The sequence below is a fragment of the Myxocyprinus asiaticus genome, chromosome 5 (genome assembly GCF_019703515.2).
Source record: "Myxocyprinus asiaticus isolate MX2 ecotype Aquarium Trade chromosome 5, UBuf_Myxa_2, whole genome shotgun sequence".
NCBI classification, from domain to species: Eukaryota; Metazoa; Chordata; class Actinopteri; order Cypriniformes; family Catostomidae; genus Myxocyprinus; species Myxocyprinus asiaticus.
The window spans coordinates 24,403,234-24,417,347 of NC_059348.1; the positions used below are offsets into that span (position 1 = coordinate 24,403,234).

A 14,114-nucleotide genomic window follows, 5' to 3' on the forward strand; every position below is an offset into this window, starting at 1 on the left:
CATCTTATCATGTTGCTTGTCAAGCGCGTTACCACGGAGACGTAGCACGTGTGGAGGCTTCACGCTATTCCCCGCGGCATCCACACACAACTCACCACGTACCCCACCGAGAGCGAGAACCACATTATGGTGACCACGAGGAGGTTACCCCATGTGACTCTACCCTCCCTAGCAACCGGGCTAATTTGGTTGCTTAGGAGACCTGGCTGGAGTCACTCAACACTCGAACTCGCAACTCCAGGGGTGGTAGTCAGCATCTTTACTCGCTGAGCTACCCAGGCCCCAAAGTTAATTAATCTTAATTATATTGACCTTAAGCCTTGAGCCTAGTACCTGACATGACATTTCTGTCAGGTACTCTTGAATAATGCACATTCTTACATTCATGTTGGCGATACAGGGGATTGGCTCTTCGTAGCCACACTAGTCCAGTGAATAAAACCACAGGCCACAGAATCTCAACCAGGAAGCGAATCTATGAGCACATAACAATAAAAGGGCATTCAGGAACAAAGGACAAGGCAAATCTGAGTGTATGATCTTGGCTATATCTCATCGAAGGCTTCTTTGTTCAGATGTTAAAAATAGCAGGTAATAAATTTCAGAAGAGATTTACAAAAGAAACTTTCTGCAGCAAGGCAAATATTCTGAGATTTCAAAAGATGCTACACCCATTATTCAGCTTCAGTGTCCGGTTTTGTCTGCCACATCACACATAACTGCCCAAACCTGCCTAAAGTCTTGCACTTGGAACCAGATTTCTGAGGTTAGAATCACATGATATAAACAGTGCACTCAAAATATAAGCTGTGTTGAAGCTTTGGAAACTAAAACCATGATGATGGCTGTTTTGTATCCCTGTGAACCAGCTAATTGTACCTTTTGTCTCTTTCGGAGTGTCCAATTCTTCCATAGCAGCAGACGAATCTGGCTGCCTGAGTTCATTGCTGCAGAACTGAACCCCTTGTAGGGGTCACCAAGGGGCAACAAACCTGACAACACATACATCACATAATGCATACTCACATATAGGGAAGCACCAAGCTAAAAGGTAAACTTTTGCAGAATTAGTGTATGTATAGGTATGTTTAGGCATCAATATTGAATTTGCTAAATAGATCTGACCATATGTTTCATCATTAGCATAGAGGTTTACACGCGAGGCCATGGCTGTTTACCTTGACAATGACTATGTAAACCAATTAATTTAATGAGATTTCAAAGACAGCCACCATCACGCTTAAAATAGCAGTTCTTGTCCATTTTTCTTGCCCAATATGTCCCTTTTTTTCTTTTTCTTTTTCAAATGTACAGTAACTCGGGCATTTGAGTTTATCTCGTGAAACTGGGTCATAAACCTTTAAAGGAAAATTTTAGGCCTTTAATGGACCACTGAACTATTTCGAGTCTATGGCACAACAACACCTACTATGTCAAGACAAAACAGCACACCTCGGAGGTACAAGGAAGAGCTGTTATTATGTGTCTGTTAGACATCTAATTTTCCACAGTTATCTTTTTACATAAACACTCATTAAAGCTCTTTGAATTTAGGTTCAGGTACAAATCTCGGCTCTTACAGAGCCTCTTATGACAGATGAACTTGTATGAACAGAATGGATTAAATACTGCAGTGTTTTTGATCTTGAAATCAGATATGTTTTACCAATGGAATTAAAAATAAACGTGATATAATGTTATATTTAAGTTCATATATTAATGATGTATTATATGGAGAGTGGTGCCGATCTGCTCTTAAAGCATATTGTAACAATGTGAGGTTTTCCTAATTCTGTAGCTTAAAGTAACTTTCTGGGTTGAATAGAAGTTAAGCACAATCAACAACATTTATGGCAATGTTACTTGTACCTCGTTTATACATACATACATATATATATATATATATATATATATATATATATATATATATATATATATATATATATATAAATCAAGGTTACAGTAAGGCAATTAATTACAGTGGAAGTGAATGGGGCCAGTCCACAAACATTAAAATACAAATAGTTTCTAAAGTATAGCCACAATATATTAATATTATACATGTTTACATGATTTTAGTGTGATACAATCGCTTACTAACCTTATCTGTGTAAAGTTATATCCAATATTAGGCCTTCAGCTTTGTTGCCATGACGATAACCCACGATTTTTACATTTTATGTGATAAACAAAGGACTAGTCAAATTTTTTAACTGTGGTAATCAACATTCTGTTGAATTCTGTTGAATGAGGTTAACTTGTACTGCACTCGTAACGTACCTTTTGACTCTGAGACCATTTATTTATAACCAAACCAATTAACACTTGACACAACCATGACTTAAATAGAACACTATTGGTGGCTTACCTCAGTGTAGGAAAAGTTTGATTCCTTCAACATTTGCATTAAAAAGTAAATAATTACACTCCATTGTGTTTGCGAAACGCAACAGCCAAACTTGCTGCTCCTAACAGAAGCAAATGATAGCACTAATCTGATTGTCTTAATCTGCAGGGTTAACATTGCCATCAGCAAAAAAGCAGAGCCCTCCATTGTATAATGACCACTGCTATGTTGGTTTGGTATTGAACAATGTGGGACATTGATGGTTTGTGTTACATTATGTTTCCATTTACATTTGGAGTATCAGTCTAAAACTGTATATATATGTTCATTCTGTTTCTACGTCTATTATAGGATGAGTCAGAGCTGAGTAGCTCATTGCTGCAGTTCAGGTGACATGACTAATTAAGGACAAGGAAAGACAGTGTCTTTGGAAGGCTGCGTCCTCCGGCGGTCGCATTTGTCGGCCGCATACGTCATCGAGGCTGTCTCGTTTCAGAAAAGCGAGCAGGACACTTCAAATGCAGCCTTGTTACTACTTTCACTGGAATTCGGAGGATGCATGAGGTGTATCCTTCGTGGGCACTCACAACACACAATTCTTTGCTTCAACGGAAATGTCTTTTAAAAAATGACGCCAATTTGCCCGTAAATATGATGTTCAAACGCAAGGAATGTTAATTCCCAAGTTGAAGTACCTCAGTAGATGGGTGCAGAGTATATAATATGTATAATTATATTAATATATAATTAAAATAAAGCATTAGACTAAAAGTACACCTGTAAAATCTATTTTCTTTTCTCTCTACATCATTATAATTCTCCTAAATTTCATACATTCCCTTCCAGAGGAACTTTGTTAACGTCTCACTCAAAGCGCTCGCGCTTGTTAAGGAGTGGTGTGCTGTCATAGCAACCATGATACATTCCGTTTCTGTTTGTCCTGCGATGGCCGTCTCGTTTAAATGAGATTTGTTTAAAGGAGGACACTCGGTATACTGCAGCCTTCAAAGGCGCGTCCTACCTAGCAAGCAGCTTTCGAAACGAGACACATAGTCTGCCACAGATAGTTTTAGCCAAGCAGATATACAAGAAGGGAGCGAGAATAGGCTAGAATGGTCTCTGTAACTTGAAATAAAATGTAACTCTGACTTACAATCCATCAGCAAAATACTACATTAGCCTCTGCTGGATTTGAATACCCTATCTGATGAGCTCATAATTAATGGCATTTAAATTCACCAACTACCCAATGAATCCACTTTTATGTTAAAGGACAAAATAAAATGACTGGAGAAAAAAATAATAATTAAAAGCTGACAAAACATGACATTAGTTTTTTAAGTATTTAATTTGCAAAAAAGATGCATGTCTTCAAGGTTTGTATATATAGTCAGATATTTATGGCAGCAGGTTATGTGTACTTTATAAAATGTAAACAACTGCATATAATTCAGAAATAAAATGGAAACAGATGCACTTACTCTGCCTAAAAACATGCATTAGCAGCACCGTGTTTCCAAGAGATGAACTACAGTATAAACAAATAAAATAGCTGGCAGTAACTGTCTTTTATCAACATGTGGTGGCATAGCATTAAAAGTAGAGTATGTAAAAATTCAGGTCACATCTATCAATTAGGCTTAGCAAATGCATCACAATGAGCATGTTGGCATGAAATTACAGACAATACTAAATGAATTCCAGGATAACACGTAACATCTTTTTTATAACACATTAATATATCCAATTATTTACTTATACAAGCAGTATCTCTTGAAGCCTCTGGATGGTCATTTTATCATAGTAAAGGTGATAATGAGTTGACACTGGCATAAAAGTACAGATAAAATACCCCAAAAAATAACATAAAAGAGTGCTCACTTATGAATAAGTGAATGTCACAAATGTTTTGGACCTTAGTTGCATTTTCTGGCTCAAACAGAAGCTTAACAGTACACTAACAGACAATAGCTCTTCATATACAGAATTTCCACTGAGACGTTTCATGTGTCGTCTCATCTCAAATATTTTTGCCCTTTCTCAAAGGGATATAAAAACATTTCATATATACAGTATGGCACACGAAAGACACTTTACATACAAATACATACATATGAAAATAAGGCATTGACAGGTCTATGAGACTTAAAGGGGTAATTCACCCAAGTATGAAAATTCTGTCATTATTTATATTTACTCACCCTCAAAATGGATTTTCCTTTTGGAGTGAACTAGTCTCTTTAAATCATGCTATTAAAATGACCAAATAATCATATGACCACAGTCTGTGGATTATCTAGTCACTTGCCGATTGTAATATATGAGGAGGATATTGTGCCAAGCATGGCAAAAGCTGAACATCTAGAGGATACATGTTTAAACAAAGTGGGCCTCTCTGTGCTCCAGTTCATGCATACGGCGACTTCGTCTCTGGTACAGTGGTTTGGCCTCTGTGGGGCTGAGCTCCTCAGCACTGGAGCTCAGAGACTGAGGGGGCGAGAGCGTGACAGGGCTGAGTGAATCACACTCCGACTGTCCCTCCTCAACTCGTCCTGTCTGCACAAATACAGTGCCTGCTGACAGTGTCGTTGTAACAGTCGGTTTGGCTACCATTGTAGCTGTAGTCATTGTAGGTGTGGTGGGGGGCGTGTCCACTGTTCTGGAGACTGTCGCAATGGTTGCCATGGCCACTGTTGGAACTATGGTAATGGCTGTTGTATAAACATTTCCGGTAGTAGTGGTTGATGCCACTGAAACAGTCTTTGCCACCAAGTCAAATGACCTGAACTGGCTTCCTGAAGGAGGTTTATAGAAAGTTCCAGGAGGGGGTTTTAATATCCGTGGTGCTCTGAAGGTTAACGGCGCTGTGCTGGACTGACCAGTTTCATCTTTCCTAGTGGCTCTGTCAGGGCTGCTGGTATAAGGGCTGCTGTGGGGTGTTATATTGATGCTGCCTGTTCCTGGGACATTCTCATCAGATTTTGCTTTATCCATCACACCAGAGGGCGGAAGGTTGGCCACTATCATTGCCGTTCTGGGTGTCACATCGTAATGCCTGTACTGTTTGTCCCAGGTCCTCCTCAGTGTCTGAGTGTCAATGAATGGGTTCCTGTAGTAGTTGGTGAGTCGTGGTGTTGAAGGCTTCTCTGGTTCGGTGGTCTCCTGAATGGCAGCGGGGGGGCAGCCGCGTTCTGCTGTGTTGCGGCTGTTACACTCGTTAATCAGTCGGTCCACAGGCATACTGATGGGTCGAGACACCTGTTTGGAGCGCTGGGGACGCAGCTGCACCATTCGGCTGCTGGCACCGGGCCGGCTGAACACAGATGTGGATTTCTGCATCTCTGCAGGAGCTGAACCAACCCCGTTCATGTCTGATCCATCACCTGCTAAGGATAAATGATCAAAGTTCAGCCGTGAAACTCTATGTGGCGTAAGCTGATAGGTTAGTTGAGCTTGTTAACTGTTAGCCAATCAGCTCGCTCACATGTGACATGTTAAACCACTTGGCTTGCATGGTGTAAGCTGATTGTTCCTTTGACATGTAATCAGGTAGCCAATCAACTTGCATCTCTCTATTTGTGTAACATTTAAAATCACTTAGTTTTGCAGACAAGTGGTTTCACTGCAGCAACATGCTTTTTTCAGGGTTTTTTCTCTGAAAATGCTATTTGCAGGGGCTTTTCTTTTATGAACTTGCACGGTAAGATCTGCTTTTCGCCATGACACATTGAAGCATGTCTTTAACAAGGTAAGCCTTAGCCTAATCTAGACATCGCTATTTTAGGTCATTAGATGAAATAAATTCACCCATAGCTAGTCTAAGTCACTAGTTAAATAAGCTCTGGGCTTTCTGGTTCAAGTACATATTATGAGTCAGGTCACTAGCCGTTTAAACCATTCGGCCAAGCAGGACGAGGCACACATAGAAATTTTGTTCATTAGCATTACGCCATTTGCCATAGGCACACCTAGCTAGCATACCCATGGTGCACATGGCTCTTCAGAGCAGAAGCAGTACACAAGTCTTGGCGATAGATCCGCTTGGTTGGGGGGTTGTGTTTTGTGTTTGTGTAATGAGTTTTGTGCAGCTACCCTGCTTTGTTGGGGAATTGCTTGTAATGTCTATTTGTGCAGCCGCATATCGTACATGCTTGATACAGCATGGCTTGCCTTTTGTCTAATTGTGCAGCTGCAGCATGTAGAAAATACACATACATAACTCAGTATGTATGTGTATCTTCTAGCAGTAGCATTAATCGGCACCGATAACAGATTTCTGGAACTATCGGTTATCTGCAAAAATCCATAGCAATAGTTTTTCCCCATTGCGTTCGGTGCTGGAGCGGCTGGGAAAGGTCCGCTGTTGTTATACAGTTTGAAAGCGGCCTCTAGAGGCGAAATAAAAACTATCACTTCACTGATGCCTTATGGTGTTTGTTTTGACATGCGAGACTACACTCTGCATGGAGCGGAACACTTCAGATGAAGACTTAAAACATCAACAACGAAAAGGTATGTATACAGTACACTACAGTACACGTTGTCATCATTATAAAGTAATTAATTTGTTGACTAGATTCTGCATTCGTAGAGAACAGCAGTATGTTTGCAGACAAGGATGAGAGGATGCTAACATTAAAGCTAACCTCAAGCGGTTACAAAAATGTGACAAAAATACACGCAAGTCCTACCCAAATGTTTAAATGTCACAATTGTTACCATCTATTACCATCTATTTGCATTAGTTTATATCAAGCTGGTGACATTTATGCATTCATTAGCCAGCTAAGTTGCATATTTAAAGCTAGTGACGTGAGAAAGCAAATTAATATCTTCATGCAGTCGAGAGAAACATATAAACAAATCAGAAACGCATCTGATTATAATTAAAATGTTATCCTCACTGTATACATGACTTCAGATCGATCACATTCTTGCGCTAAAAAAGGCTAGACAACAAATACAGCTTGACAGAAAGCAGGTGTCTCAATATGCTTTTAAAGTTCTTTTTAATTAGACACGTCATCTAAAAAACAGCGCTCCTGCATGAGATGTTGAATAAACAAAAACAAAGAGAAACAGGAAAGATGTTCAACTTGGAAATGTGTGTCTCAAGATCCTCGTGTTCGGTTCCAGTCTGTTGTGTTCCATCTGTTTGAACAGCCTCTGGCCGGGGCTCATAGTCTGAGCCGCTTCACCACCAAGTTCAGCCGAATACCACTGCTATCTGGGAATATTGCTACTCTACATACAACTGTACTGAATAAAAACAATGTGGTATTTTGCTGTTATTATGAAGCTTGAGTCTGGAGTAGTAGGAATCAGTGCAAGTGTAACACCATGTGAGCTGTCTATTGAAGCATTTTCCCCCCTCATTTTACTTTTGACTTAACATTTGAGAATATAGACCGACTAAAACTTTTTATTTATTTATTTTATGCACATTAGTTGAAAATGAAATGCTCTTTTTTAACAGCCAGGATAGGAATGTTCTATGCAATAATATAACAGTGCTGAATGGTTTATGTATTTATTGCGCACTCTTGTGGACTAAGGAAACAACGTCAATTTAAAAATCAGCTGACTTTAAAATTCGAATATTAGTTAATATATATTCATATTTATATATATTAATTTCATTAAAAAAGTACATTTTCATGGTTCAGTCAGTACTGTTTATTTTTTTAATAAAGTTCAACACTATTTTACTTTGAGTGTTATTTTTTCATTCAGTATCAATTTTTAAAACTATCAGTTGATTAATCGGTTATCGACAGGTACGGCCAAGTTAGTTATCGGTAAAATCCACTACTCAGTATTTTCTCAGTACTTGCTTTGCAGCAGCAGCAGCATAGCAGATCTAGTCCACCAAGACCAATATCCTATCAATATGTTATACCCACATTAACATGCAAAATCTTTCAAAGAATTGTCATGACGGAAATACTCTTACCTCTAATTTATACAAGCTATTAATAAAAAAAAAAAGACACTAAAATGTGACTAATTATGGTCAACATGAAACAACATCAACAATCTGCTGTCTTAGTGAAATGGGATATTTAATGAGGATTTCTTTTTTTTTTTAATGTAGGGTAGGGTTTGATTTATTCCTCTCCAGAAACACAGCCGGCACCTCCTTTTGACTTGAAGTCAAGTTCACTCTTGAGAGCATCTTGACATATCCAAATGTTGATGCTTCAAATCCATTGTTATTTGCTATTATTGTCGTAACCTTTATTATATTAATGCTAAACCTGTATTAAAGTACTGCATGTCTATTGGGATGATTTTAGAAAGGCTGTATTAACATAGTAACATACTGTAGTAGCATAAAACAATGCTTAAATAGTTGTTTAGAAACACTCTTTTCTTTGAAATAATGTGCACTGATGAATCATGCATAATAAGACCAGGAACGTGTATTAAGAAAAATAATAGGGTCAATTTTGATTTCATACTAACCAGGTGTTTGTGCTCTGTCTTCCCCAGCCTTTACCTCCTCCATCAACTGTGTGGAGGAAATTACAGACGAGTGTCTCTTGAAGACCTTAGCACTCTGTATGCAAAATAAACAGTTCAATAATTCTAATCATCCCAAAAAAGATTCTAAACAAGCTCTGTGAGGTCTTGTACGTCACAGCTTCCATTCTCCTCCCCATCTCACCTCTTTGATATCCATGAGTGATCTGGAGTGGCGGCTGAGTTTTGGCTCTTTGTCCTGTATGTTGGGCAAAGCCTGTGGTGCCGTTGGACTGGTGGGAGACATGGGACTGAGGGGCATGTCAAAAATCATCTGATTGTGTTTGATAAGCAGTTCCACCATGTGGGCCTGGTGTGGGTAGTCAACCAGAGAGGACAGGGACACTTCTGCCTCCAACTGCCTGGGCTTGATGAGTGTGGGACCGAAGATGATACCCAGGTTGCTAGCTGTCATCTTGTTCTCCTCAGCTTGCTCTGTTACTCTGTAGAACAATAAACAGCACAGTTGTGGAGTGGTGGATTACTTTTTTTAGATAAGTTGGTGTTGATAAATTGTAGTGAATCTTCTATTTCAGGGCAAAGATGAGTAACCTAAAGCAGGGGTTCAAAACTGGTGGGTCACAACCCAATATCAGTCTGTTCTGATGCAAGATGACGCAAATAATAAAATGCAACTAATTACATAATCGTGAAGTTAGGAGAGCAAAATAAATAAGCTTACTGACTTTTAAAAGGGAGGAGAAATGCTTCCAAAATCTTTTGTTGTTCAAGTCAATGGCTGTAATCAAATTATACCATATTTTGGCACAAATTCAACCGTGACTTGGTAGAAGACAAATTAAGCAAATTACATGGCAAGTCCAATATAAAATCTGGGTCCTCAAGCAAAACCATTTGAAAACCACTGTCTTAAATATCCTAAACTACAAACACACAATGAAAAAACAGACTGAGAATAATGGATTCAAGCTTGTGGATTCTAAGTGTAAGCGTTTGTGTACCTGTGCAGATGAGCAATAAGGAACTGCAGGGTTTTGTAGTGGGCCGCAGGAAGGTGGCGAAGCAGATCTCTGATTTTGAAGATGACTCTCTTGAGCTCAATGCTGAGGCACAGCTGCTCTCCTGATGATTTACCTTTAGCTGAGTCAGTTTCATCCACCAAGATGTTCTGAGTCTCTTTTGCCAACCCGATGACATCATTATAATACCGATACAGAATCAATGGCTCCGGCAGCTGAAAAAAAATGTAAATGTCATTTTTTAAAGTTTCTGCTAAATAAAAGAGGCCTATTAAACCAAGTGTTGGACAAAAACAAAACTTGTACGTTCAGGCATTATGAAAGTGGGATAGGTATATCTGTCCTACCACACCTGTCTCAGGTAAAGTTTGAGCACGTTGCTTATGTCATGTGGGTGGAGATCAGAAAGCTCCACTAAGTCTTTTCCATTCTCGAAGGCCTGGCACAGCTTTTCCACACGAGACTTTGCACCATTCACCCGGTAAATGCCCTTGAAATACACAGAAAGATGACTCACAAACCTCAAAATAAACCTTAAAGTCTTAAATACCTTTTTTTATATTATTTTGTTACATTTCTGCTTCTCTACCTTAATGTTCAGGGCACGACTTTCAATTTCAGACGTGCATTTTTTGATGATAAAGGGGATGCCGTCAGGACTGTTCTTAGCCACCTGGGCAAAGTCGATCCCAAACAGGTGCAGTCTACCCTGGAGCTTCTTATGACCACACTGAATGGCAAGAGTCTCCAGGCATTTCTTATGACAGGCCAAGGAGCACTATGTAATGAGAATCAGAGCAATGACAACCAGCTCTATTCAACAATGTGAAAAGAATCAAAGTGGGTTTTAATGATCATGATGATGCTGATACCTCCTCACACTCAGCGCCATGGAACACCACCAGGCTGTCACACTCTCTGCATTTGGAGGGCGCTCGCAGTTTACGCAACTTGTGGGTGTGGGCTGCTTTTGACATCTGAGCATTTCGGAATGGCCTGGGAGAACTGGCCGTTTCCAACACCATCTCAGCAAGACCTGGGATGAGAGAAGACATGATCTGTCAGCTAGTTTAAAAATATTGTTAAAATAGTCATTACTGACTCAAAACCAATCTGATTCCAATAAGAAAATGAAAAGTTCAGGTTTGACATTGCAACATCAAGAAGTATAAGGGATGGGAACTGTGACATGCACAGACCTTAGCAGGGACAGGGGCGGAAGGATGAAAAAGATGGCCAGATTTTCCCGAGAGCGAATGTGTGTATATTGTAAAGGAACTGAATGAATGTGGTAATCTGGCAGGCTTTTTAAGTAGCTTTTTAGAAAATTCTCTTGACATTGTCTAAGAAAATTATCTATAAAAAAACCAAAGTAGAGCGTTATCACCCAGATCAGAACTAGAACATGGGAAGACCTGTGACTTATGTGACCTATTGTGCTTTTAGGTTTTGGCAAGTACAGTGTCATATATTCTTAATGCAAATATTATTAGGTAATCATTTAAAATCAATTTAAGGTTTTGTAAATAATTTCTTTGTCTTTAATTAATTCTGAATTTTGTACAGTATCTCCTAAGAGTCCACTTTATTTTGAGTATGTCTTGTCAGGTTTGTGCTCAAAAAATGAGCCACCAGTTAAAGTAGTTCACCTAAAAATGGAAAATTTACTCTTACTCACTCATTTACTCACCCTTATGTTGTTCAAAATCCATATGCTGTTTTTTTTTTTCTTGGAACATAAAAATAGATATGTTAAGAAGCTCTATTCCATAGAATAACAGTTTATAGTGAGCAGGAGCTATCAAGCTTCATGAAGAACAAATACTATAAAGCACTATTAAAGGTTCAGCATAAAGGCATCATAACAATAGTCCATATGACAAGTGCACTATGTTCCAAAATTTCTAGGGACATACAACAGCTATGTGTTGTATGGACTACTTTTATGGTATTTTTATAATGATTTTCATTTCTTCTCATTGGACCTTGACAGCAGTGGTCAACATGAACAGCATGAACTGTTTTTGTATGGAAAAGAGCAGTGTTAGGATTCTTGAAGAAAAGATTGTGTTAATATTCTACTGGGGGGAAAAACACAGTGAGGATCAACTTAAGGGCAGTAAATAATTTTGTATATTTTATTTTTGTTCGCCAGCTGACACAGTCATGTCATTTTACAGATACATTAGTGATGAAAAGAAATTAAATTTCTATTCTTTTTTTCTTTGAGACGGCACAAAAAAGAAAGAAAAGATGACCGAAACTGGCAAATTGCTAGCAATGCAGACACAGTGTTTGTCTTATACTGTGTGAACTTTAAAAATACATGTATCTTTTAAAACCAAAAATTATGCAATTTTGGGCAATTCAATGTTCTGGGGCGCATGCCAAACTGCATTTATTGCTTCTTTGAAAAGCACTGCTGCGGGAGGGGACACCACTCGAAAGATCGTTCAAAACAAAAGTGAGAAAATGAATCTTTTCCCGAAGGGCCCTTCCACAAGACTGTTAGCGTAGGGTACATTCATCTAGTAATGTCATGTTTCCTGCAGAGTACCCAGTTCAAGGGCTCTGCACTTTGGAGTGAGTAGGGCATGGGGAGGATCACTTGTGATTAGGATCCACCCCTGATCTCCTGTAGCGTGCGCTGTTAAAGGCACCTGTGCTTAATTTTCTTTACTACATCCGCCATTTACAAAGCAATCTCATAACACATTATTACTGTTATTGTGAGATTATTACGAGATTTGAATTTTTTATTTAACTATTTTAATTTAATTATAAAAATGTCTCCCCTTTTTCTGGCTCGTGCCCCTGATGCCCCCGTTCTGTGCCCGTCACAGGATGGGAATCATAAGGAATTTAATGATTTTTATTCCACTTTACAATTACGATTCCTCATTCAATTAATGATTCCTTTGGTAGTTTTAAGGAAAAACACCCCTCCCTCTCCAAATAATTGGTCCTAACTATCTACTAAACAAAAACAATACTATTTTTGTATTTATTTCACATATTTAAATTTCCCACATATTTCAAACAAAGTACCATTTGCTACAATAAAACTCTGTGTAAACTTTCAAATTTGTACATGTTGTTATTTTAACAACTAGTCAGTAATTATACTGATTTCAGTCTCACGTGCTTGTTTTTCTCTGTCATTACATTCAATTCAGACTCCAAGTTCACAACTGAGCTAAAACATAATTTCTTTTGCCAGGGCACTGTAGGTTTAGTAGTGGTGCAAAATCATCGGAAGAATGCAGGCGTTAACGGAACCGAAGGCAATGAAAATAATTTGGTTCATGTATTCTTTTTTTTTTTTTAAATGAACCGGTTCTGAATAAGAACTGATTCTCAAATCCCAACCCTAAGTATGAGACTGATAATCTGTGCAAAAGAAGGCTAAATCTTATCAACTCTCTCCATTTCCTCAAATGTATTTCAATACTTTATCGTGGGTAAATGATACCATTAAAAAATAAATAAATAAATAATGTATGAACACTCAGTAGCTATTTAAAATGAAAGCTCTGTAGTACTCCAATTGATGCCTCAAAAAGCTATAATTACAGAAATATAACACATTTGGTTGAGAGGTAAGCTGAGAGACAGGAACTGTTAACCGTGGCATTTAGCCAATGTCAACATCAAGCCCATCTGTGCAGCTGCACTGAGAGCAAAAACATTGGAGGAAGCAACTCTGCACTTATGTAATAAACATAAACCCATGGAGTGCACCATACGCTTATGTGAACACATAGACCAACACGCACACCCTTCATTGTGTGAAACCAACCATTATCTAATGGGGAAGATGGCTCCCTCTCATCCAGGTCATCCGCAGAAGACATGGTACCAGTTGAGGGAGTTCTGGGAAGCCTGCGTTTGAAATCCCCTACAGCATGAACACACAATTAAAAACACACATTAGACGCTCACTTCCATCCTGCAGGGCATTTCTCCAAACTGCCCATTGTGAACCAGGTCAACCACTTTGCAAACAAAACTTCCAAACATGCTTGAACTGGAAATATTATTAGAGGATGTTTTGTGAATCCTGTTGAATTCTGCTGATGTAGATATGTCACCAAGGTAAAGTTATCAAGCTAGCTAAGTTAGATGAGGTATTTTGTTTTAACTGAGAGAATGACTTTTCCAGTGAATTAATAGCTGGCTCTAAAATTTACTGATACTATTGAAAATGACAAAAATAATAATTTATTTGAAAGAAAACAATGTTTAATAAAAAATATAAACATTTT

General features: G+C 38.5%; 2 protein-coding genes across 6 annotated transcripts in view; both read right to left on the reverse strand.

The window, feature by feature from the left end:
* Positions 1 to 945, reverse strand: part of LOC127441394 (retinal-specific phospholipid-transporting ATPase ABCA4-like) — a 66,631-nt gene extending 65,686 nt beyond the window's left edge. The window contains exons 1-2 of the mRNA XM_051698761.1: positions 880 to 945; positions 382 to 475 (exon numbers count right to left, since the gene is read on the reverse strand). Of these exons, the coding sequence (XP_051554721.1) occupies positions 382 to 475; positions 880 to 945 (160 nt within the window). The remainder of the gene's footprint in view (positions 1 to 381; positions 476 to 879) is intronic.
* A 2,731-nt stretch (positions 946 to 3,676) lies between these two features.
* Positions 3,677 to 14,114, reverse strand: part of arhgap29b (Rho GTPase activating protein 29b) — a 61,480-nt gene continuing 51,042 nt past the window's right edge. For 4 of the 5 annotated variants that reach the window (XM_051697447.1, XM_051697446.1, XM_051697444.1 and 1 more), the window contains 8 exons: positions 13,649 to 13,747; positions 10,722 to 10,885; positions 10,439 to 10,627; positions 10,202 to 10,339; positions 9,832 to 10,064; positions 9,015 to 9,312; positions 8,813 to 8,906; positions 3,677 to 5,733 (listed from right to left, as the gene is read on the reverse strand). In XM_051697447.1, the coding sequence (XP_051553407.1) occupies positions 4,724 to 5,733; positions 8,813 to 8,906; positions 9,015 to 9,312; positions 9,832 to 10,064; positions 10,202 to 10,339; positions 10,439 to 10,627; positions 10,722 to 10,885; positions 13,649 to 13,747 (2,225 nt within the window). In that variant the 3' untranslated portion in view covers positions 3,677 to 4,723. The remainder of the gene's footprint in view (positions 5,734 to 8,812; positions 8,907 to 9,014; positions 9,313 to 9,831; positions 10,065 to 10,201; positions 10,340 to 10,438; positions 10,628 to 10,721; positions 10,886 to 13,648; positions 13,748 to 14,114) is intronic. The other variant, XM_051697445.1, reaches the window with a different exon arrangement.